Source organism: Mustela nigripes, chromosome 3 (genome assembly GCF_022355385.1).
Source record: "Mustela nigripes isolate SB6536 chromosome 3, MUSNIG.SB6536, whole genome shotgun sequence".
NCBI lineage: Eukaryota > Metazoa > Chordata > Mammalia > Carnivora > Mustelidae > Mustela > Mustela nigripes.
This window is the reverse complement of record NC_081559.1, coordinates 119,633,815-119,660,772: the sequence shown is the minus strand read 5'-3', so window position 1 is coordinate 119,660,772 and position 26,958 is coordinate 119,633,815. Positions and strand designations below refer to the sequence as shown.

Below are 26,958 nucleotides of genomic sequence, written 5' to 3'. Positions count from 1 at the left end.
TTGACATTTTTGTATGAATTTATTCATTTGCTACAATTGCTCCTCCAATTTATTCTGCAGATTTGTTGTGCTCTAGAATCCAGAATTTTTGTGTGCCTGAATTCTGAGTATCTTAGGATATGTGGCACATTTTTCCCGGTGTAAAAGTTATGGCCATTTTCTAGGGAACATTGGCAACTTTATTTAGTTCTTCTTTTTAGAATGCATTGGACATGTTGTTGCTTCTAGACCTACTACTTACAAAAATACTAATACAAGTGAAGCTAATTTAAATATACTGTATATTGTTCATGACACTAATAAAAATTGATAGTGACATTCTCATCTTCTTATTATACTCTATGTCAGCTACTATCACCACCATTAAAAAAGCAATTTATAACCACAGGCCCACCTTTAATCACATTCCTTATTAGCATTTCCAGTCTTTCCTCCAACACAATCCAGGTTACAGGTGATGTCGAGAAGGCATTCTCACGTCTTTCTAAATCATGACCATTGTATTATCTCTGCTTTTCTTTTATTACTATTATCCTTAATCTGATCTGAATGCTGTTTCATCTACTAATATTGGTAATTGTCTCATGCATTGGCAAAATGTTTTACACCAGTCCGGCCCTTTCCTCTAATTAGGAAAATATATTCTAGCCTCTGAAATGGCTTTCCTATGTGACTACTTAGAGACACAAATAAATTCAAGACTCTTAAGTGTATTAGAGTCAAATGCCACTGTCCTTTCATGGTCTTATTGCTGCTCACCAATTGGTTGGCAAGTTTTCTGATGAAAATTACCATTTGGTTGTCTTTTTTTACTGTATTTTATTTTATATACTTTCTTTCTTCATTTAAGAACTGTATCATTCGGCATTTTCTTGTAAGTTTAAAATGTTAAGTATTTTATAAAGTCTATAATCAATAGGCTATAGATTTAATCAAAACATTTAATCAACATGTGAAAAAAATTGTGACTTACAGATTTAGATGGCTTTCTCTTTTTTCTTCTATCTTATTTCATTCACAAGAGTTTTTATATCAATTAAACATTTTACTTAATACTTAATAGCTTTCTTCCCTATTTTGGGGTGGGGCAATAGAGTTTTTTTTAATAAGTATGATTTTATTGCAACTACTTGTTGCACAGAGATTTCTGGAGATGACAACTAAAGGAAATAAAATAGACAGAAGTGGATTTCTAAAGTTAAGAGTTTCATAAATCCATCATCCAGGTTAAAGGAAATAAGTAGCTATAATTACAAGGTTGGATAAAAGAAGGAACAAAGACTTTTTTTCCCCCTTTCATTCCTATGATTTTCAAATGCAGGGCTCAGTTCATGTTTTAGACTTTTATAACGTATCTGTTACATTCATGTTAGCAATATGTCTTTCTAAATATTGTTGCCAAGCCTATAAATTAGAATCCAAAAGCCTGACACCTTAAAGAAAACTCATTTTATAATAGGCCACTTTGGGTGCAAGTGAGACTGATTAGCAAAGCAGCAGATGATAAGGATTAGATGTAGAAAAGTGTCCACCTTGGGGTGCCTTCCTCATCCTCATCTCTGGGTAGTGGGCAGGCTGTTGTTGGTCATGGGACACTGAGGCATAAGATGAGTTAATCACTCCAGAGAGATCATTCTGTTTACTCTACTGTACTTACTAGGGTAAGAGAGTATCTTGAAATAGATTAGGGAAACTTCCAATAAGAATGAAATTTTTTTTTAAATTTTTCCCCTTTATTTATTTATTATTATTATTTTTTTATTTTTAATTTTTTATAAACATATATTTTTATACCCAGGGGTACAGGTCTGTGAAAGAATGAAATTTTAAAAAGAGTTTGTTCTGTAACAAGAAAATTCCATTAACTATAATTCTGTCATACATTTATGTGCTTACGTAGCCTTTAATAGCATTTAGCACTGAAACTGCCATTGAGTGGGCCTGCAAAATGTGCGTGTCAAGTGAGTGGTTGAAAGAATAGGTAGTTTCTAATTGGATCCGTGCAAGCCACCTGGAGGGGTAGTCAGGACAAACAACATTAGCTACATTTAGCTTCTGAGCCTGATTAATACAAGATGTCTGAGTCGTAAGTGACTGAACGGGAAATAGAACGTAGGTCCTGTATGTGGTCCAGCGCACATCCCACTCTTCCCAGTACCTGATGCAGCCTCTATATTATTTTCCGCTACTGCAAGCCCTCACATTCCATGCCGACCTCCATGCCCCCCCTTTTTTTTTTTTTACTTTTTAGAGTGGCTTTAGGTTCACAGAATAACTGAGCAGAAGGTAGAAGATACAGGGACTCTCCATAGACCCCGTGTCCTGACACACACAATGTCCCCCACTATCTACACTTTCCCTGAGCAGAGCAGGACATTTGTTATGATTAATGAACCTACACTAACACACCAGTGTTCCAATTCATCATCCACTTTTGGGGAAAATATTTATTTGAACTTTATCAATAAATTAATAACTCAAGTCGGCATATAATCCACTAACCCCAGCACCTTTTCTTTATCACCGGAGTGCCAATCACCCTTTGTCTTTTCTTTCTAGATTTTTTCCACGAAATGATCATGTGATTTTATGTCTATATTAAAGTTTTAGGAGATGATACAAATATTTGTCTCCTCTGTTTGTTTTTTCTTTCAACACGCTACCTCCCAGGTGATGATCTACCATGGGCCTTGTACTTATTTCAAAGACTGATTTCACAATGTAGGAGGTGTGTGTGTCACTTAACACCCACCTGAGGCTGATGACAGGCATTTAGAAATGGGCCAACAATAGGGTACTGTCCCTTCAGAGAACATTGAACTTAAAGATTAAATGGCTGTGTATTTTCCAGTTTGCACAGACCATAATAGGTACGTGCATATATATATATATAAAATATAAAGGTGTGATTACATAGGATGAAACAACACTCCCCAACTTAATTGTTTATGTTCTACTTTAAACTATAATGTTTGTATTTCAGAAAAATAGCATGGAGCTTCTAAACAAATATCCAGAGTAAAATCTCTTGGAAAAAAAATAAGAACAAGAAAATGTGCTTTATTTTTTTTTACCTTTTATTTTTACATTCAAAAAGTATCACAAGGATATTGGTGGTTTATGTCAACCAATGGCTTAAAAGAGTCTAAGGCATGAATGTCTCTAGAAATCAGACATTTTCTAAAACCATGACAAAATGCCACCACTGTGAGCCACATGTGAAGATTTACCTCACTGTGCTTTCAGGTTTGCAGAGTTCACCCACAGAGATAATTTTTTTCATCCATTTAGCTCCTCTTTTTAAACAGCAGTATTTGCCACTCTTTATTGAGGAATGAATTTTTCCTTCACTATTTGTTCATTCAGGGCTTCTTCTGCACCAAGTATAGAGCTAGGGATTGCAGTAGACGGAAAATTAATGACATCAGTGTAACAAGTCCCGGGAGTTATGTGATGACGTCACCATGAGTGATGAGAGCAAAGTGCTACAGACGTGTACAGCGAGAGATAACTTCCAGCTTGGGGATCAAATGTGACCCGAAGCCTGGCTACTCAGAATGTCAGTATGCTTGACATCCCTGGGAACTTATTAGCAATGCAACCTCAGTCCCATCCCAGATTTACTAAACCTGCATTTTGACAGATCGCTAAACTACTACTATGCATACTAATGTTTGAGAAGCACTAGTTTAGACTTTACTACTTATTTGGAAAAACTTTTCTCTCGTTGCTAATTTTCAATGGTGCAGGTTGGCAAGAAAGTCATATATTTCAGTTTCTTTGGGATTTTCTTAGTTCATGAATTCTTGGCTTAATGTTAATGATGGCTACACAGAAGTTTCCTTAGCCAAGAAGGCAGCAAGGCCTGACATTTGAACATCTCTCCAAGGTCACACGCTAGTCACTGACAGAATCCCCAGAACCTAGGACTTCTATTAACCCATTGTTTGCATTTCTATTTGATGAAAAGTAGCAGCATACTGAACAATTTTAACAGTAGTGTAGCAAAAAGCGCAAGCCTTGATCTCCTGTGAGTTTTTGTTTTGACCTCTTGGGAATTTTTGAAATCAACCAAATCTGCTTTAAATACTTTCCACAGATCATTGGATAGAGAAAATATATAAGGATGCTTTTTAAACAACATTTTAAATACCTTCGTAGGTGACTCCATAGTCATCCAGTGTCTTCCCAAAGTTTAATAATTGTGTCTCAAGCAAAATTCAGACTGTCAACTTCCTTCTGTCACATGATAGCCTTGCTACTTTGACATATTAGTAACTAATATGCTGAGGTTCCTTCAAACTTGCTCAGGCTCTTCACAGTTTACTTGTGAAGTTTACTTTCCCATTTACTTTACTTTGCTCTTGAGCACCTTTAGTGAAACAGAGTTATTCAGTGCTACTGCTTGTTTCGATTCAGTCCTTCTTGAAGGAGGAGGTTGACTTTAATCTTCGGCAGAATATTTCATCTCTTACTGTTACCTCTTAGGTAAACTGTAACCATTGGAAGTCCCATTTCACTTGCATGATATGTTTTCAAAAAAAAAAAAGTTTCTGACATCTTGCAATATTTTTTTCTGCATGAAGTGTGAACTGAAATAAGTATGGCCCACAGTGTTGACGGGTCAGCTCCCACAAACAAAACATGGTGTTCTTGAGTTTTCAGTCCTCACAATGGGTGACTTCTCATAACACTAAGGCAAACCCTCACTTGGGATTTGACTGGCTCATGTGGTAGGAAGAGCAGTGGGTTAATAGCAGCGCTGGGTTCTGGGTGTTCTGTCCGTGGCTAGCATGTGACTGTGTAGAGGTGTTCAAATGTCGAGTCTTGCTGGCTTTTTGATTAAGAAAAGTTCTGTATAGCACTTTCAGTCTTGGCCCCTGAATTTACCTAACTGACCCCCAACCCTATCCCAAAGTATAGTTACATTTAACCTCTTGCTTTCTGAGTTCGACTTTGCTTTTGAAACTATCCTTGGCTCCTCTTGTGCCTGATCTTATTTTCCTTGCATGATCTTTCCCCTTGCTTATTTATTTATTTTTTTTTGTAGAAAGCATTTTAAAAAAATTTTTTAAGATTTATTTATTTATCTTAGAGAGAGAGAAAGAAGAGGGAAGGGGTACTGAGAGAGAATCTCAAGCAGAATCTGCTGAGCATGGAGCCCAAAGCCAGGCTCCATCTCAGGGATCTGAGATCCAGACCTGAGATGAAATTAGCATTTGGACACTGAACCAACTGAGCCATGCAGGCTCCCCACCTCCTTTTTCTTTCTTTTTTTTGTTTTTGGAAAGCATTTTTCCAATTACCTTCATCTTCACATTTTATTCATCCAATCTTGCTGCCATACTATTTCCTATAAGAAAAGTCCATGCCTAAAGCTAGTGTTTATTATTGTTTTTCCATTTCAACTCTGTTATAGTCTATTTCTGGAAAATTCTTTCCTTCATCTTCTCCCACATGGGACTCATACTCATCCTTTAAAGCAAATGATTAATGTCATCTCCTCCATGAACTGTCCCTGTGACCTCCCCGGCTGACTAATACTTTTTTCCATTGTGTACTCAATGCACTTCTTTTCTTGTTTGTGCTAAAGCACTTATTATGTTGAATTATAGCTATTTTATTATTGATTCATCCATCTGTCCACCCATTCAAAAGAAAGCAGATCCCTTGCCTTTAAGTTCAGAGTTTGAGTGGTGAAATTTAAAAACAAACAAACAAAAAATAAATAAATTAAAAACTAAAAAATTTTAATTAGTCACATACAATTCTGCTTTCTGATACACTTTTTTGGGGTCAACTTTTTAAAGACAAAGAAAATTTTATTCGCCATTGTATCCCTAGTACAAGAGGTTATCAAATATTATACATTGTCCACCAATGTTTGTTTTTAGAGTAAATAATGTAGTTAGTAACTCATTGTAAAGGAATTTCTATTTAATGTTGATCCTCTTTAACTATTTTTACATAGTACCCACAGCTTCTTTGCTTCCAAATTCATAGATTCTTTCCCTAGTTCTATTAAAATCAAGACTAATTAGCCAGCAAAACTCCTATGGTATCTTTAAATACAAACCAGCCTACTCTAGCTGGCTTCTAATTCATTCCTAAGTCATATTCCTACTGTCAAAAGTGTCTTCCTCTACAAATATATTTTATCAAATATAAAAGTGAGGTGCTCTTTACTCTGTTAATTTCTCCTTCCCTGTTTTATTTTTGGTGGAAAAAAAAAGAAAGAATACCTTTTAATATACAGTACAACTACTTATTACCTTGTTTCTAATCTGTCTCTTTTCATGCCATTGTTAATTTTCTGAGAGCAAGAATTGTTATCTTTTATTTCATTGATAATATCCCCAGATCTAGAATAGCGCCTGACACATATAAGGAGCAATTGAAAAATTTTGCATAAATGTTTTTTGAGTGCTACAGAAGGCACTGGAATAAGACAAGAACTCACAATGTTTGCAATAGCCCAAAGGTCATGAAAACACAGTGTGATAATTTCTATAAAATGGATTTATGTAAGGGAGCACAAGAGATGAACAGTTAGTACTAGAGAGGGTTTGACCTGAGTTGGAAGGGTAAGAATGTATCCGCCCAGGCAATTCCTATGGGCAGAAAGCAGGCACTCTGTAAAGATGAGTGAAATTAGCTTGAATTGTGATCTCTTCCATTAGCCTGGTCCTTGGCCTGCTGGGTTTGGGTGGCTTGGGCAGCGGGGTCAATGAAAAAGGGACAGATAAGAACAGAGCTTTTCCCTTGACTGTATATGAAGGTCCATTCCCTTTGTTACTTCAAACCCACTTCTACTCGTCCATCCTGACCAAGACTGCTCTGTATTTTTAAAAGCAATGAAAAATAATGCATCAGAAGAAAGCTTATACTGTAAGATCCAGATGTCTTCATTTTTTTTCTGATTTTGTGCTTTAATGAATTAAGCTTTGACATTCAGTTTATTTCTATATCTAAAAAAAGCAGGATGATCTCTTGACAACACTGTCGACCAAGCCCACAAACAGGTCTTTAACTTCATGATACTTATTAATCACGGAAACATCCTTGTAAATAATGATTTACAAGGTAGCTCCCAGAAGTGCACCCAACCAACATGTGGATTAAATGGTGAAATGAGAATCCTGAGCCCTCCCATGACCTGAAGCACTGCTGTCCACATGAAATGAGCAATCTCTGGCTCAGAACTGGGTTCCCAATTGCTTTGGTGTTTTCAGGGAAGCACAGTTTTGTAATATTCTGAATAGGAATATGAATTTTTTTAAAAAAGATTATGTGATAGTGTGTTAAACTTGAATAAAGACACAGGCAAAATGGTCATTCACTCTTACCCTACTGGTGAAAGGAAATATGGGGGCATCCTGCAAGTGGCCAGGAAGTTGAACAGCATCCTAGGTTGGGAGACAGTAGAGCCATGCTGGGACCATGCCTCTCTCCAATGGTGCAATCTGGGGACAGAGTTAGCCAGGAAGTGGCTCCTCAGAAGCTGGGGTGGTACATGGCAAGGAAGACACGGAGATGTGCAGAAGGGGCTGGGTTATAGGAAGGGATGTGTGGGACTGGTAGGCTTCTTTGTAGCAGAGTGTTTCTAAATCAGGGGCAGCTTCTCAAAGCAAGTTATTTCTGATTCAATAGGATACTTGGCTGCTAAAACAGTTGGCAGATTTCTGTGTGTATACATATATACTTACACATACTCACACACACACAGAGACATTACACATACATTTATATACATATAATTATAACGATATATTGAAGTAGGTGATTCCTACTATCTCAGTATTCACTTCACTATTTTAACCCTTGATCCTCCTTTTAAATGTTATCCCACCCAGCATGGAAACAAATTCTGTGAAATGATTCGCAGCATGTTCTGGTGAAGTAGAGAAGGATAAATGGGAGGATTCCAAATATCAGGCAATTCTTTTTCATAGCAAAGACCTTGTGCATATCTGTAGGCTTCTAGTATTTTAGTTTAGGGAACTAAGAAAGCACCTAGATTTATGGACCAAATTTCTGCATTCAGGTAAATGTCAAGAAATACAACTGGCATGTATGATAGTAGTCATAAAACAGCCACATGCTCTTAAAAAGTCTTTTGTCAATAGTAAATTTAAAAACCAAAAAATTACCATATGACTCATATTACTTGATGAAGTTCTGTGTTTGTGTCTGTATTTGCATCTATTGTATTTTGTTTTCCCTCGTGGGCACATCTTTCCCTCCTCTTGGTGTGTCTGCATCTCCTACTCTTTCCCACTTTAGGTTGTGCTCAGTGTCTTCATTTCTGCTCATCCTTGATGATCTCCTTGTGTCCACCGCCACCCCATGCTTACCTTCTCCCCCTTTCTTCCAGCCTCCCTGACTTCCTCTTCCGTCCTTGTGGCCTCTTCTATCTCACCCTCTCTTTCCCTCTCTCTTGAGGGAAAGTATTTGTCCTTCTGCACATCTCTATTCTAAACATCCATACTCGATCTATCCTACTTGAAATTGAGAAAAACATTGTTTTGAACACTGAAAAATATCTATAATAGAAACCACAGTGGGAGTTGCTAGGAAAAAAATCAGTGACTAATAAGAAGGTCAGCATTGGGAAACTCTGTTCCAGATAACAAAAATAATGTGTCTCTCCTTCTTACTGCATCATCATACAAATATTAATAATACCTAATGGAACTATTTATACACAAATTTCATCCATTTCAAAGAAAGAAGTCACTATATTAGTTTCCAATACACGAGGTATAGTTTTAATTATCCATTGGAAGTAAAAATATTTAATTCTTACATCAAATTTTAAACCTATATTAAGCTTCATTCTCAATGCCCATTCAGAAGCCACTCTTTAGTGAGTTTACATATGCACATCTTGGGAAAAAGATAATAAAATGTTCATACTAGAGAACAGAAGGACACCTGTACTTTACTCACTACGGTGCTAATTAGACATTTGTGTTTCCTGATCTCCATTTAGATCTCTACTAAATTAACTTGATTTTACTTATGTGGCCCTGGTTTGAGTGTTTCTGGGAGTAACTGACCCCCAGAAACAAAGAAGCTCCAAGCGCCATCATTAGTTAATGATTTTTACTTTGTAAACAAATGGCATCATTTTCATTAATAAAGATGTGCCTGCATCACAAGCTTGTAGGAATTTGATATTTGAAATGTTTGGACATGGTGCTTATAGATCAGAGCAGAAATCAATGAAATAGAAACCAAAAAAACAATAGAAATAATTTTTTATATAGTCGTCCACAATAAACTTTTTCCTTCCCTCGGGGTTGTCTAGCTAATTCACATGACCTTGAATTTATTCACAGGGTCATGAATTAAATATTAATTACCTTTGCTATTTTTGTTCAAAGGTAATTTTAAAGCATGTGTATTTTACAATCACTGTTACTTACTCCATTCTGACATTACATTAAAAAAAAGAGAACCAAAGTGGAATTTTGCCAGTGTCTGCATGGAGGAAGGTTCTGCATTCTATTCAGTATCTTTCATTAAAATTTAAAGGTCTTGCTCTATTAAATAACTGCAATTTACTTTGAACCCCGAGTTTTTTGACAAAGTTAACTGGTTTTTCCTTACAAGCATGCATGGAAGGGTTCTGTTTGTCTTCCAGCTGTAGAAGGTGTTGCCCAATGACTAGACAATCAAAACAAACACTCCATAACCTCTAGGAAGCCCCAAACACCCTGCTACACACACATACATAAAGTATAAATATGTTTAAATAAAGTATGAATAAGGTTTAAAGTTAGCAAGAAGACATACAGGATTTCAGTCCTCACAAGACTTTAGCCATACAAAATAAAATGGGATATTGCTTAAATGGCAAGATGATTGAAGCTTGTCCACAGAATTCATGGGGATGGTTTGAAAATAACGTGAAAATACTTGTATTTAAGATTTCTTTTTCTTTCAAGATTGAAGTTTGGGGCTGAAAACCATTTACCCCAAGAAAGAACTGAGCCAGCATGGCTCATTCCTCTCCAGAAAGCAGGGGGAGCCCTGGCAGCCCAGTGGTCTTGTTAGCCCAGCCTAGGGAAGTGGTAGGGAGAGGAGGAGCAAGTGCATCTCCCAACCCCCACTTCAGCCTCAACTATGTCTTTTGCTTTTTAAATGCAACCATTTTCCCAGAGTTTTCTGCTAACAAAATTTCTGCTAGTAGCACAATTGTTATATAAAATTTTGTAAAATACTATGCTAGGGAAATTAAAGGAGTGTACACTATATTTGTGAATATACCCAAAAAATGAATGTATGTGGTCTATTGTATACTAATATAATGTACAAAAATACAGTATTCTTATCCCCAATGTCATGAATTGTACAGCTCTCATTATTTTGACTTATTTTATTTTATTTCTAGTTAGGCATGCAAATTTTATTTTTTAATGAAATAATTATTTTTTCATTTTTTTAATAAAAAAATGTATTATGTGTTAACTAACACATAATGTTATGTGTTAACTAAACATAATACATCGTTAGTTTTTGATGTAGTGTTCAACGCTTCATTAGTTGCTTATAACACCCAGTGCTCATCACAACACGTGCCCTCCTTAATACCGAGCACCCAGCTACCCCATCTCCCCATCCACCTCCCCTCTATAACCCTCAGTTTTTTTTCCCAGAGTCTAGAGTCTCTCATGGTTTGTTTCCCTCTCTGATTTCTTCCCTTTCAGATTTCCCTCCCTTCCCCTATGGTCCTCCGTGCTATTGCTTATGTCCCACATATGGGTGAAACCAAATGATAATTGTCTTTCTCTGCTTGACTTATCTCACTTAACATAATCCCCTACAATCCTTAAATAAAAGAAAAAAAATTTAGATCTTTGACTTATTAAAGTAAAAAGAGCCACTTTGAACTCAATTCTACAAACACATTTAACTTGAATGGTCAAGATGCTGTTATTCAACCATGTTTAATTTTTTAGCAGATATAATCTATATAATAAAATACTTATTATAGGATCAACTAAAATGATGCCATAATCTTCTTTTAAAGTTTTTTTTTGGGGGGGGGCGGTGCTTGGGTGGCTCAGTCAGTTAAGTGTCTGACTCTTAGTTTCAGCTCAGATCTTGATCTCAGGGTTATGAGATTGAGCCCCAGGTGGGGCTCCCTGCTCAGTCGGGAGTCTGCTTGAGATTCTCTCCCTTTCTCCTCTTCTTTTACCCCTCCCCTTTGCTTGTGCATGTGCTTTCTCACTCTCTCTCTAAAATAAATAAATCTTTTAAAAAAGAATAAAGTTTTTTTAAAAGTAGGACTTACTTTAAATATATTCTCCTCAAATATAATATTATTTTGATAAGGCAAACATTTATGAACTCTGAATTTTGTTTTTGTATTTCTTTAATATTAAAATAAGATCCCCTATATTTTATTTTTCTTAATATTTTGCTTTATACTGCTATTTGACAAAACATAAAATCCCATATATTTTCATTTTATATACTTACAAGAAGGTATTTTGAAGTATTAATAAAATAAAATAACAGTCTCACTTTAAATTTCCCATCAAGCAGCAAATCTTGTTCTCTATTTAAATTCTTTTTTAATTTCTTTTGGTATCCTGATCCTAAAATCTGCATAATGACCATCTCTTGCTGTCTTTAATTTTCTAACTTTATCTTATTATATCCAACTTCTTTTGGTTAGATCCCCATGACCTGTTATCATGTAATTCCTGAAAAGACCAATGAACTATTCATATATTGCATGGCTAAGCTGTTGCTATATATTAACTGAAATTTTTAGTCAACCTATAGGCAATTAAAAGAAGTATGGTGGTATATGCTTTATTTGGCTGAGATACATCATTTGGTTTTGGTTACACATTGGAGGAAATTTATATTTTAGTTACAGCATATTCCAAATTTTGGTGTATTATTTTGTGTTTTAATGAATAGTTCTTTCTTTAAAATTTCTGGTTCATGTGAGTTTTGAATTATTTTTACAACTGTAGGATTCTTCTGCATTCTTGGAGAGTAGTTTGGACTGATTGGTTCATAACATCATGGTCATTTGGTCAGTCTTTTATGGGCACCAACTAGGATTTTTTGACTTACCTACTACTTTTAACTTACCTCCTGTCTCTTTTACGGCTGTGTTGCAAAAGCACAGCTTCAGTGGTGAAGGGAGCTATAAGCAAAAGCTCATATAGATCGGTTAACACTTGCTCCAGGGAAGTAGGCCAGTACATTATCCATACATTCATTGAGGAGCTTTCTGATGCATCCTCTGGGGAAAGATAGTTTTCTAAGTTCATGTTTGCACTGATATCATTTTTATATGCTTACATCTGGGTGGAGTTGAATTTCAATGAATATTTACTAAGCATGTTACTAAGACATGGGCCTTATGTTATATACAGGAGATATAAAATTAAACAAGATGTTTCCACGTAGTAGGGTGAGACTACTACAATTCAGAGGGTTAAGTTTTATAAATAAGGTAAATGCCAAACACTATGCTGGCATAGAAGAAATGCACTCTGACAATGTTTCTGGAATGACATCCCAAAGGAGAGTGTGTTCACCAGCACAGAAGGGCAGCAGAAGGTTTGTAGGGAGTCTTCTTAGTGCCATTTGCCTATTACCGTACAACTCAGCGCAAGTTTTTATTATTATTATTATTATTATTATTGTTGTTGTTATTATTATTGCAATGTGGCTTTTAATGTCTTGACTATATTATGCAAAAACTGTTGTGGATGTTATACAATTAATCTATCATTCATAAAACTTAATCTCAGTTAAGTGAGGAAAAAAAGCATCTATTAGCTCTGACCTTATGGGGGAAAAATTCCCCCCTCTTATAAACCTGGTATTATCAAATAACCTTGCCAGTGGAATCAGTGTCCCATGATAACAAACCAACCATTGATAAATAGCAACAACTTAGATGCTGAATTTATGACATGAGTAATAGTAGAAGTTTAAAATTACAGGTTTACTATTGGGCACACTCTAGCTTGACATAGCTCTGTAAACATGAACATGGTCACAAGTTTCCAAGACATAGCTGAGAGAGCTGACTTGTGAATTTAAGACACTGTCCCCAAAGAATGAACAATATCTCTGTAGTTCCTATGCTAAAGTAAATTCGCCATTCAAAATAACCTTTAGGCTCTCTCAGGAATCATGAGACCCATTTCAAACAAACACAGGACTTTAACTTTCCCATAGTGTCCTATCTCCTGATTTCCTAAAAGTGTAGTCAAGTAGCTATCACAGGTTGTTGGGGTATTCATAGCTTGGAGTAGGGAGTGGAGTGTTTCAGGAAAGGAAGTAACAACTTCTCAAATTAAAAAAAACAAAAATCCAGAGAAAATATAACATTGTATCAAACGTGGCATCATGTCTGGAGTAAAAATTACTGCATGTTTGCCTAAATTCTTACCAGCAATTATTTAGACATTTGGGAAAATCTGTTTATTTTGTGAAAAATATAGTGGAGAAATATTGGAAGGCCAATTTTCTAATACACAATATTAAGTTTATGTTTTCTTCTTCTTCTTTTTTTTAAATGAAGTACTTAGACTTCACTGGGTAGTATTTTAGATCACTAAAAGGGAGCTTATCTGTTAAAACATAGGCACAAAGAATCCACTTTGTGTACCTCTTCTCTGACCTCACTCTCTCACATATTGCTGTGGCACTCATTTTAAATGTAATTGTATATTCTCTCTTGTCAGTTATTGTGGATTTTTCCTATGTTCCCTGGTGGAAGCATTCTCCTTTTGGGGACCAGAGATCATTAGAGCCACAGAGCCTAGATTTGCAGTGAGGGATGTATAAATCCTTCAAGTTGGCCACTCTGGGAGTCATAGCAAACCAAGCCATTCTACTTCTTATTTCTTGTACCCATATATCAAACTAGCAAAGTCATAGAATTATGCTATAATCATGAAAATGGGATATTGCCAGTGGACAGGCTTACCCTGGTCTGGTGGTCCCTCATGGCTCTAAACCCAGTGGGTGATGTGCCCAGGCCCAGTGGTTGAAGGCAGTCTGTACAGAGGATACTCCTTGAATTCCTGGCTCTGCGATCATTAGGGCTTGTGTTTCTGGTGCCAAGGAACTGAAGCATCATAGAAATCGTTCTTGGAAGGCTGCCATCTTCAGGGCACAGCATAGACAGGTGACTAAAACATTACTCCTGTCTTCCTGTGACCATTCCTTGAAATCTGGGAGAGACAGCTATTCACCTAATACACAGAAACAAACACAGAGTTGATCAAAATGAGGAAACAGAAGAATATGTTCCAAACAAAAGAAGAAGATAAAATCCCAGAAAAAATTAATCAAAGATAAGTAATTTGATTGATAAAGAATTCAGGGTAATGTTCATTAAGATGCTCAACAATCTCAGGAGAAGAATAGATGAATACAGAGAGAACTTCAACAAAGAAATAAAAACTAGAAGAAAGTACCAAACAGAAGCCACAGAGTGAATAATACAATAATTGAGCTGAAAAATACACTAGAGGAGTTCAACAGCAAACTAGATAAAGCAGAAGGAAGAATCAGTGACCTGGAAGACAGGGCAGTAGAACTCACCAAACAAAGCATCAAAAAGAAAAAAGAATTTTAAAAAGTGAAAATAACTTAAAGGACCTATGGGACAAGATCAACTAGAACAACATTCACACTATAAAGGCCTCAAAAGGGACAGAAAACATATTAGAAGAAATAGCCGAAAACATCCCTAACCTGAGGAAGGAAACAAATAGCCAGATCTAAGAAATTCAGAGAATTTCATATAAGATGAATCCACCCCAAGATACATCATAATTAAAATGTCAAAAGTTAAAGATAATGACAGAATCTTAAAAGCAGTAAGAGAAAAACAACGTGGTATGTACAAGAAAACCCCCATAAGACAATGAGAAGATTTTTCAGCAGAAACTTTGAAGTCCAAAAAGGAGTATCGTGATATGTTCAAAATGCTGAAAGTGAAAACTTCTAACCAAAGATATTATACATGCTAAGGTTATTATTCAAAACTGAAAGAGAGATAAAGTGATTTTCATATCATTGAAAAGTAAAGTAGTTCATCACCACTAAACTTACTATACAAGAAATATTAAAGGGACTTCTTTAAGCTGAAAGAAAGAGTACTGATTAGTAACAAGAAAATGCATGGAAGTAAAAGCTCACTAGTAAAGGTAAATATATAATAAAGTTAGTAATCACTTATAAAGCTAGCATGAAGGTTAAAAGACAAGAATGGTAAAAAAAAAATACTATAATTGTAAAAATTAGTTAAGAAATAGGCAAAATTGTGCACCTGGATGACTCATTTGAACCCACATTGGGTTTCATGCTCTGCAAGGAGTCTGCCTCAGATTCTCTCCCTCTCCCTCTGCTCCTACTCCCCCACACTCATTCTCTCTAAAATAAATAAATAAATCTTTTAAAAAAAGAAATAGACAAAATAAAAAGATGTGTAATGTGCCATCAAAAACATAGAAAGTGGGAGTGAGGAATGGAAATTCAGTTTAGTTCAAACTTAACTTGCTATCAACTTAAAATAGACTAGTTTATATACATTGCCATATGTAAGCATCATGATAACCACAAAGCAAAAACCTATAGTAGCTACACAAAAAATAGTGAAAGTGCAATCTAAAAATAACTCTAAAGAAAGGCATCAAATCACAATGGAAGAAGGTAAGAAAAGAAAAAAGAAACAGAGAGCAATTAAAAAAGCAGCCAAAAACACTGAACAAAACGGCAATAAGTACATACCTATTCATAATTACTTTAAATATAAGTGAAATAAATACTCCAATCAAAAGACACAGAGTGGATGAATGGATTAAAAAAACAAGGCCTATCTATATATGCTGCCTACAGCAGACTAGACTTGCCTCAAATGTAAGAAAACACACAGACTGAAAGTGAAGTGATGGGAAAAGGTGTTTTATGGAGATGGAAACAAATGAACAAAAAGCTGGGGTAGCTATACTTATTTCAGACTAAATAGACTTAAAAGCAAAGACTGTAATGAAAGATAAGCAGGGCATTACATAATGACAAAAGGGTCAATGCAGCAAAAAAATATAGCATCTACAAATATTTATGCATCATACATAGGAGCACCAAATTATGCAAAGCAGGTATTAATAAACCTAAAGGCAGAAATAAGTGGTAATACAGTAATAGTAGGGGACACTAACACCTACTTACATCAATAGATAAATTACCTGACAGAATATTGGGAAGAAAACACTGACACATTAGACCAGATGGATCTAACAGAACGTTCTATCCAAAAGCAGCAGAAAACACATTCTTCTCAAGTGCACATGGCACATTCTCCAGGACAGATCATATCTTAGCTCACAAAACAAGCCCAAATAAACTTGGGAATATTGAAATAATAACAAGCATCTTTTTCTAACAATAGTGGTGTGAAACTGGAAATCGATCGTGGAAAACAAACTGGGAAAATCACAAACATGTGGAGATTAAGGAACATCTGACTGAACAACCAATGGGTCAATGAAGAATTCAAAGGAGGAAAAAAATAATACCTGAGACAAGTGAAAATGAAAATGCAATATACCAAAATCTATGGGATGAAGCAAAAGCATTTTTTTTAGCCTTTGGTATGGCAAAAGCAGTTTTAAAATAAAAATTCATTGCAATTCAGTCCTATGTCAAAAGACAAGAAATATCTCAAATAAATAATCTAACTTTATACCCAAATCTCAAATAAACAATTTAACTTTACAACAAAAGGGACAAGAAAAAAGGAAACAAATGAAGCTCAAAGTTAATGAAAAGAAGGTAGAAAATAATAAAGATCAGAGCAGAAAAAAATGGAATGGACACCAAAAAGACAATAGAAAAAAGAAAACAAAACAAAACAAAACAAAAAACAGTGGGCCTGAGAGCTGGTTCTTTAAAAAGATTTTTTAAAAAATTGATAAACTCTTAGCTAGACTCACTAAGAAAAAAAAAAAGAGAGGGCTCAAATAAATAATATCAAAAATGAAAGAGGAAAAGTTACAACTGATACCAAAGAAATGCAAAGGATCATAATAGACTACTGTGAACAATTATATGCCAATAAATGACAACCTAGAAGAAATCAATAATTCTTAGAAATAAAATCTTCTGAGACTAAATCATGAGGAAATAGAAAATTTGAGTAGATCAATTAGTAAGGATCTTGAAGCAGTAATCAAAAACCTTCCAATGAACAGAAGTCCAGTGCCAGATGGCTGCACTGGTGAATTCTACCAAATATTCAAAGAATATTCAATAGTTATTCTTCCCAAATTATTCACAACATTGAAGAGTAGGGAATATTTCCAAACTCATTTTACAAGGTCAGAATTGCCTGGCTACAAAGAAGCAGACAAGGACAACACACACACAAAGGAAATTACAGTCTAGAACCTCTGATGAATGCAGATTCAAAAATCCTCAACAAATATATTAGCAAACGAAAAATTATACATTGTGATCAAATGGGTTATATTTCAGGGATTCAAGGATGGTTCACCTGCCACATATAAATGAATGTGAAGGATAAAAAAATCTTATGATCATCTCAATTGATGCAGACAAGACATTTGAAAAAAACACATATTTATGCTAAAAATGCTCAACAAAGTAGGTGTAGAAGGAATGTACTTCAACATAATAAAGGCCATATATAAGTACACCACTAACACTATACTCAATGATGAAAAACTGAGAGCATTTCCTTTAATATCAGGAACAGGGCAAGTTGTCCACTCTCACGACTTTTATTCAACGTAATACTGGAAATCTTACCCACAGAAATCAAACAGGAAAAATAAATAAAAAAAACATCTAAATTGGTAAGGAAGAAATTAAACTGTCACTATTTTCAGATGATGTGACTCTACACATAGAAAATCTTTCTAAAACCTTCATCAAAAAAACTTAGAACTAATAAATGAATTCAGTAAAGCTGCAGGTTACAAAATCAATTTATAAAAGTCTGTTGTGCTTTTATATACCAATAACAAACTATCAGAAAGAGAAATCCTAAAAAAATGTCCTTACTTACAATTGCATTAAAAAAAATACCTAGGAATAAACTTAACCAAGGAGATGAGACACCTGTACTCTAAAACAACAAGACGCAAGTAAATGGAAAGCTATTCCATGCCGTGGATTAGAAGAATTAATATTGTTAAAATGTCTGTATTACCCAAAGCACTTTAGAGATTCAATACAATCCCCATCAAAATTCCAAAGACATTTTTCACAAAAATAGAAAAAATCCTAAAATTTGTATGAAACCATGAAAGATCCTGAATAGCCGAAACAAATTTGATAAAGAAGAAAAAAGCGAGAAGTCTCTCACTTTCTGATTTCAAACTGTGTTAAAAGCTATAGTAATCAAAACGGTATGGTATTGGCATAAAAACAGAAACACTGACCAATGGAACAGAATGGAGAGCCTAGAAATAAACCCACACATATATGGTGAGTTGATGTATGACAAAGGAGGCAATAATACACAATGGAGAAAGGACAGTCTCTTCAATAAATGGTGCTGGGTAAACTGGACAGCCACATGCAAAAGAATGAAAATGGACCACTGTCTTATATGATAGATATTAACTCAGAAATGGTTTAAAGACTTGGATATAGGACAAAAACTCACAGAACTCGTAGAAGAAAACATAAGCAGTGAACTCCTTTGCATTGTTCTTGGTGATATTTTTTGGACTCTGACTCCAAAGGCAATGGCAACAAAAGCAAAATAAACAAATAGCACTAAATTAAGCTAAAAAGCTTCTGTGCAGTAAAGAAAATCATCAAGAAAATGTAAAGCCAACCTACTCAGTGAGAGAAGATATTTGCAAATCATTTATCTGCTAAGAGGTTAATATCCAATATATATAAAGAACACATACAGCTTAATAATAACAATAACAACAATGAAACACAAACAATCCAATTAAAAAATGGGCAGAAATCTGAATATATATGCTTCCAAAGATATACAGTTGGCCAACAGACATATGAAAAGATGTTCAACATCACTAATCATCAGGGAAATAAAATCAAAACCACAATGAAATATCATGTCACACCAGTCAGGATGGCTATTATCAAAAAGATAAGAAATAACAAGTGTTAGTGAGGATGTGAAGAAAAGGGAACACTTGTGCAATGTTGGTGGGAATGTAAATTGGTGCATCCCCTATGGAAAACAGAAAGGAGATTCTGCAAAAAACTAAAAGTAGAACTGTATGATCTAAGAATTCCACTTCTGGGTACTTATTTGAAGAAAAGAAAAACACTAATTTGAAAAAATACATGCATTACATTCTTTGCAACACTATTCACAATACCAAGATATGGAAACAACCAAAGTATTTATCAATGAATGAATGGTTAAAAATGATGACTCACACACACACACACACAAATACTGCTCAGCCATAAAAAGGATGAAATCTTGTATTTGTAACAACATGGATAGACCTTAAGAGTATTATGCTAAGGGAAGTAAATCAGATGGAGAAAAACAAATGCCATATGATTTCATCTTGGCAGGGTATCACCTTCAAAGGCAGCATCTTCACTATGCCTTCCCGAAGCCATTGTATCACTCCATCAGGCCAGCAATTTCTGCGATGTGTGGTAAGTGATAAGAGTGTATCCAATTATTTTGTTCCCATAGTCATCTTCTTTGGTCCCTTGGTCCAATGAAATGTATGAGAATTTTTTGTTAGTAGAACAAATGTTCTGTAAGCCCTCAGATAGTGATACTATATGAGGCTCTGAAGGCAAGAAAAGCAAATCCATATCCAGAATATGTGTCATTTCCAGTCAAGTTGAATTGTTGTCCCTTCCAGAATAAAAAGGGCCCAGTTGGTGTCCTCAGGGATGGTGTTATATTGGGTGCATGCCATTTATTTCTTTTGCTGATATATTGGAGTGAGAGTAGTTAAATTAGTCTTAGTGGGAATCCACATTTTGGGATCTGTTCAATGCCTCATTCCCTTCCCTTAAGTCTACTCCATTAATGACTCCACTGCAGCAGCATATGACAGCTGAAGACAGACTGGCTGACTTCTGACCAGGCCATTCTGTCTGGATGGTGGTTTAATGTTTATTCCTTCATATGTTCTCTGTGGTGGATGTGATAATGCAAGACAATGGCCTTCACATTTCATCCTAACTTTTATAACTCCAACCACATTCCTCTTCTTCAGACCTTCTCTTTGCTGATCTTCCAGCTAAACCATTCCTCTCTGAAACTGTTCACTTTCGCTATGGGTACATCTATTTTCTAACCTTGGCAACTTTTCTCTTCATGCAAAGTGGTGACCAGGCATTCTTAAGTGGTGACCAGCAGCCTATTTCCAGATTGCACTCAGATGCTGAGCCAACATGCTTATAAATCAAGTTCATTCTTTTTCTTCCTTTGTATTTGATATTTGGGTTCATCTGTGGCAGCTGGGGGTGAGGCAGTGCCACCATAGTGGTGAAATGTCATGGAAATCTATTCATTCGTCTTGCCTGTTTCCTCTAAACTTGCTTCAGGCTAATATTGGACCTTTCATCTTATGATGGACTACTTCTAGGCATGCTTGAATAATAACTTGGTAGATCTAACAGAAACCAGTTCATGATAGCCAGCTCTGATCTCAAGGTCAGAGAATCTATTTCTGCTAGAGCTGTTTTTCGAGTAATTTATAACTCTTTGCTGCAAGGTCATAGCCTAGCCCCAGAAGCTTATAGATCTGTGTTGTGATTCTTCCATTAGATATTGCCATAAACTCCATAAGTATCTTTTTCTTTTGCCACAGGTACCTCTAAACATACCATAGGGTCTATTGGGTTTTATGTCCAACCAGCAAGGCTATCTCAGTGTAGCCTGCATCAGCTCGCCAGCTCTTTCAAAGCTTTCCACCTACCTTGTCACTCAATGCATGGGTCTGAATAATATTCCCAAGTGTGGAATATGCTGTCCCCCAAATCTAAAAAGGCTAATCTGGCATTATGCTTCTATTTCAATGTACAAAGTGTAACATGCAATAATTTGTCCTTTATTATAAATGCAGACATTCAGAATGCTCCAGTCCACTGAGCCCCCTAAAACTTCACTGGTATGTTGTGCCTCTGAATCTTACACCCTTTGAAAGACAGATGTCTTGTCAAAACTTCCAGGATACTTGCTGCTTTTGATTATCTGTTCTGGTTAATATGATGTCATCAACATAATTTACCAATGTGATATTTTGTGGGATGTCTGGATTACTCAGGCTGCATTATGATCAAGGACAGCAGAATGTGCAGTCTTCAGCAAGGATTTAGATCTATGCTCTTTTCCTTGTCATTGGAACGCTGGCTTGTCTTGGTTCTACTCTCTGATAGAGATGGGAAAGAACACATTTCCCATGTCAGTGACTGAGTACATATTTGAGTCTTAATCTGCTAAAGCAAAGATCCCACAATTTAGTCTAGCTTCTGTGGTTAGAACTATTATTTGAGTTCATGGTAGTCTACCATTAACCACCAGAATCATTAACCTTATTAGGGTCTGCAATTGTAAATTTAATGGAAAAATTAGAGGAACCACTGACCATACATCCTCTAAGTTTAAGGATGGCACTAATCTTTACTATTCCTTCTAGAATATAAGATTTTGGATTTGCTATTTTGGAAAGGGGAAGGAAGAAGTTTTGAGGATTCCATTTATGGTTATCACTTTATTAGCCAAGGAACCAATATATATTTTTTGCATTTCTCTGGAGTTGAAAGAGCCTGGACCTCTCTTCATTTGTGTATATCTGTTCTTTTGTAAGTGCCTGCCCACATCTTTTGTCCACTTTTATTTTTTTTTTAAGATTTTATTTATTTATTTGACAGACAGAGATCACAAGCAGGCAGAGAGACAGGCAGAGAGAGAGAGGAAGGGAAGCAGGCTCCCTGCTGAGCAGAGAGCCCGATGCAGGGCTTGATCCCAGGACCCTGGGACCATGACCTGAGCCGAAGGCAGAGGCTTTAACCCACTGAGCCACCCAGGTGCCCTTTTGTCCACTTTTAAATTGATTGTTAGTTTTTTATTTATTTGCAAGAATTCTTTATATATTCTGTATGTACTTTTTAAAAATAAAGGTGAACTGCAAATACCTTTTCCCAATCTGTGGCTTACTTTTTCTACTGACTTGTTTGTTTTTTAGATCTATAATTCTTCCAGAATTGTTTGCTGTATATACTATAAGGTAGAAATCAAAACATTTTTTTTTTTTTAGATAGAAATCCAGTTGGCTCAGTGCCATTCATTGACGAAACAACGCTTTTCTCAATGACACCATTGTCAAAAATTGACCATTTATATGTGAGCCTGTTTCTGGACCCAGTCGATGGAACATTTATTCTGTTTCATTGGTCTGTTTGTTTATGCTTGTACCACAGCACCCTATGTCATGTGCTATAGGCTTATATAAACTTTGACATTCAAAACTGTAAGTCTTTCAACTTTGTTGTTTTCTTCAAGATGATTTATGCTGTTCTTAGCTTTTTTTAATTTTCACACAAATTTTAGAACTAAGTTGTTAATTTCTAAAAAAATTGTTCTTGGAATTTTCTTTGAGATGGCCTTGAATCTAACATAAATTTGGGGAGAATTGAAATCTTGCATAGTAACTCTTTTATTCCATGTGCATCTTGTATTTCTCTATTTAGTTCTTTAATTTTCTTTAAATGTTTTGTATAAGTTTTATGCATCTTTTGTTAGGTTTATTCCTAAGCATTTCATATTTCTGTACATTATAAATTTTTTTCCTAATTTTTATTGATTTGTTTATAGAAGGTCAAATAATTTTTAATGACCTTATATTTTATTCCTTCTTTTAATATTTTATGTGTAGAATCTTTTGGATTTTCCTTAAATAAAATTGTGTCTCTGAAAATAATAGTAGTTTAAATTTTTTTTTCTTTTTCAATAATTATATCTTTGTTTTTTTCTGCCAGTCATTTTAATTCAAATGCATACTTCTTGGTTCTTTTCCCCAAGTCTCTGGTATTCTTCCTAATTAAAAGAAATCTATATGAATACCCACTGTGAATATTCCACAGAAATGGAACATATAAATAATTTCCTTAGGCTCAGAGATTCATAACTTTCATTGCTTTTTCTATTTTATTCTCTTTGGGAGTGTGCTCAGAGTATATCTGTTACTGAATCTTCATTTTTTTAATTTGTTACATGTTTTTTTAAGACTTGCATTGAGAATTTATTACTGTGGAAGATAAACTGTGAAACTGTAAAGCCCGGCGTTTATTGGACAGATTTTGGGGATTCATAGTTCCCTAATTTGTTGTTTTCTTTTTTGAAATCTGAAAGATCAATGAATTTGACTTCTAAACATACTTCCAGCACTGAGCCTATCATTAATGTTATCTAATTATTGTTTTTCTCAATCATTGTTTTGAGTAAAATTTCAGCCATATGTTGTCACCAGAGGGAATATCATTTTCAAATAAGAATCTGAGTTTCTAAATGGAAGGATTTCTCAATTATGTAATCAAAAATTTCTCTAAAGTAAAAATACAGATCTTTAAGTATATTTAATAAAATCAAAACCACAGATATGAAATATGGTGTTGAAAGGTATTTGGTGCATTGATAAAGTTCCCTCGAGGACTCTGGATGTTTAAAGCAACAGTTTGATTGAATAGAACAATAAATGCAGGACTGAGTGTATTTTTTTTCTTTCTTTCTCATCTACTAGAAAAATATAGATAATAGAGCTCATTTATTTCCTTAACATTTCAGAGCTCTGCAGATGGGAAAACACAACCCAGTGGAAATTATTTCTGGCAACCTTGAGAAGATATGTTAGCATTTTGTGGCATTTCTTTCAGTGACATGTAAAGCATGGCTTTCCCTCATTGCAGTGTCACAGTGAAGTGTCACAATAAAGCCAAAATAGTGTGCCCTCAGGGAAAACTAGGGAAAGGGACCATTTCCCATGCACACACAAAGGGTAATATTTATTATAAAGCCTTTCATTTTAGCTCCAAATGCTTCCTGGGCCATGGCTACTTTGCAATGGAGAAATGCACAGAATGTGAGATTTAAAGCAAATGTTGTGTATAAATCTCATGTAATTTACATAAATACAAATAATATATAAAAAATTAAAATGCCTTTATGGACATACAAGCATGTATAAATCTATGCAGTGTGCTAAGGAGAGAGTTTGTGACGTTGCATTGTGGCAGCGTCAGTCTGACAGTGATGGAGTCCAAGGAGCACTAAACTGGGAATCAGAACAATTCTATCTTGACGTATTTCAGCCACTACCAGGACCAATGTCATCTTCTCTGTCTACAACATGTGATACAAAAATTACTACCCATACTCGAGGGGTGAGGAATTTAGTCTTCCAAAAAGCTCAATTATTTTTCTCAGATTACACAGATAATGTTCCTTAAGGAGCTTTATGCACAGTATCAAATAGAATCATTTCTTTTAAGCCAAATTTGTACTTTTGATAAAACCTTACATATCTCCTTCATCCTTGCACAGTTATTATTTGGACCTAAACACTGAACTTGATTTTGACTACCATTAAGTGCCATCTCATTAGGTTCACTCTGCTACTCATTTGGGGGGGGGGTCTTAATTACATTTGCAACATGATTCCATTGCTGCAATTCAGTATTATCTCTAGGTCTGATGAGTGTCCTGTTTATCTGCACCTCAATCATTGGGCAAAACCCTGTGATAGGTAGCTTCCTTCCGGTTAGATAGGAGCTGGTTGATTAGGTATTACTCCACTCAGTTGACAAATGCACATGGAAATTAACCAATTTCATTGTTTTAATTTGGCAAATGTAGGAGAGAGCATGAACTTTAGGGTCCAGCAGCCTGGGATTCAAATATCAGCCCTATTGATTACCAGATACCTGATTTTGAGAATAATACTTGCCTTTATAAGTAAATTTGGATAACAATATTAATAAGACAAAGTCTGTAAGGATCTTAAGGATAGTTAATGTTCAGCCTCATTCATCAAGCATCAAAGAAATGACATTTTTCTGACTGATTAGTTCTTTCTAACTAATCACCACCCAGGTCTTATTGAACAGTGTTTCCTGATACTGACAAATCTTTCTTGGTCTCTTTCCCAGAACCAATGGTATAGTTTATATTGGTTTTTATAATCCACCTTTCTTCCCTTCTTTAATACCTGAATGATATTTGCCAGGAGCCTCTCTTCTTAGTTTGAGATAACAGTTTAGTGGTCTTTTATATTTTCTGAGCATCTTCAATGGAAGTTCACTTGATTCTGGAGACTTCCACTAGTTTGGGGGAAGTTCTTAAACTTACCTCACATACTTAGGAGATGTAGCCTTTTTTATATGCTTCTCTGTCCCTCTTCCTTCCAAGGGAAGTCTCCTTGACAAAGAAGACTAGAGTATGGGTAATTCTGGTTTTATGCCTACTTCTATTATATCATAACCACATGTTGTAGACTTTTCCTTGACAAACCAGTAGATAATAGAATTCCACTTTCAACAGTCTCCACATAAAGGCCTGTTTTTGCTCCATAGTCATGTGGATTTTGCTCCATAGTCATCTTTTTTGCTCCATCTTCTCTACAGGGTCACTTTAAATTTGGACTCATGAGAAAGATTTTATAAAGGGAAATTAGTTTATTTGGGAACTTCACTGTTCTCTTCCTCAGGATAATTTTCAATCAGTCACTTTTTAATCTTTTTAAAAAGATTTGTAACCCTCTTGGACTCTCTCTTTATAGATTTTTTTTTTTTTTTTTTTTTTTTTTGCCTAGAAAGAATAACACTCCCATTTTTTTCCCTCTGAAGTTTTTGGTTTTTTTAAATTTAAGATTTTATTTATTTATTTGAGAGAGGAAGAGAGAGAACACAAACATGGGAGTAGGAACAGAGAGAGAGGGAGAAGTGTCTCCCAGCTGACCAGGGAGTCTGATGTGGAACTTGATCCCCGGACCCTGGGATCATGACCTAAGCTGAAGGCAGACACCTAACTGGCTGACCCATGCAGGCACCCTCCCTCTGAAGATTTTTTAATCTAGTTGTTATAAGTTCAAGAATCCATTCATGACTATAATCTTTTTTTATGAATGGGCCACCATCTTTGGACTGACATTCCCAAGAGAACAATTTAAGATTTTTGTCTATTTGATAATATTACTGTGTATTCAGTCTTTTTTTTTTTTTGTGATGGAGTAAGTAATATCTCAGATACTTGGAATCTAAGATTCTCTATTCTGGAGCTTTGCTTCTAAATCTCTTGCATTCTTCCTCAAAGGGCATTTAATAAATATGTCCCATAGACTCACTGTGGGCTAAATCCTCTGGTCTTCCTGGATCTTGCTAACAGAATGTTTGTTTTAACTTCAGCACATAGAGTGATCTGCATTAATTCTGAGTGAGCTATATGTAGGAAATCTGTTTTGAAAGAGTTGCTCTCAGGAGCATTTCTAAACAAAATCATATGAGGACAGGGGTAAGGATAAGCTGTTGACCATTTTTGTGAAATCCAATCTTATTTCTCCTCCTTTTATTTGTTTGTTCTGTGTGCCAAATGGGTGAGAATCAGAAGGCAGAATGCCAGGTAGCATCTTTTCACCTTCTTTAAAGTGTGTGTGTGTGTGTGTGTGTGTGTGTGTGTGTGTGTGTGTGTGAGATTGGAGATGGGTTGATGGAATGTTCCTAGCTTGCCCCTCCTTTTATGCTTTCCTCTTTCAGGTGAAACTCGGGATGTAGCATCTCAAGTTTGATCCGCAACTGTGACAGAGATAAGCAGTTTGGGTAGCAAACAACTATTTAAAAAACCTTGTGATTTATCCATACTGGACGTGTTTTTTGTGTGTGTGTGTCTGGTGGTATATTTTTCACATTAGCTGTTTCTTAGGATTAGCAAACCAG

General features: G+C 35.4%; 1 protein-coding gene across 4 annotated transcripts in view; it reads left to right on the top strand.

Moving 5' to 3' along the window:
- Positions 1 to 26,958, top strand: part of ST18 (ST18 C2H2C-type zinc finger transcription factor) — a 105,031-nt gene that overhangs the window by 10,784 nt on the left and 67,289 nt on the right. For 3 of the 4 annotated variants that reach the window (XM_059394568.1, XM_059394569.1, XM_059394567.1), the window contains exon 4: positions 19,582 to 19,668. The exons of the other annotated variant lie outside the window; for it this stretch is intronic. In XM_059394568.1, coding sequence (XP_059250551.1) covers positions 19,582 to 19,668 — 87 coding nt within the window. The remainder of the gene's footprint in view (positions 1 to 19,581; positions 19,669 to 26,958) is intronic. 4 annotated transcript variants of the gene reach the window in all.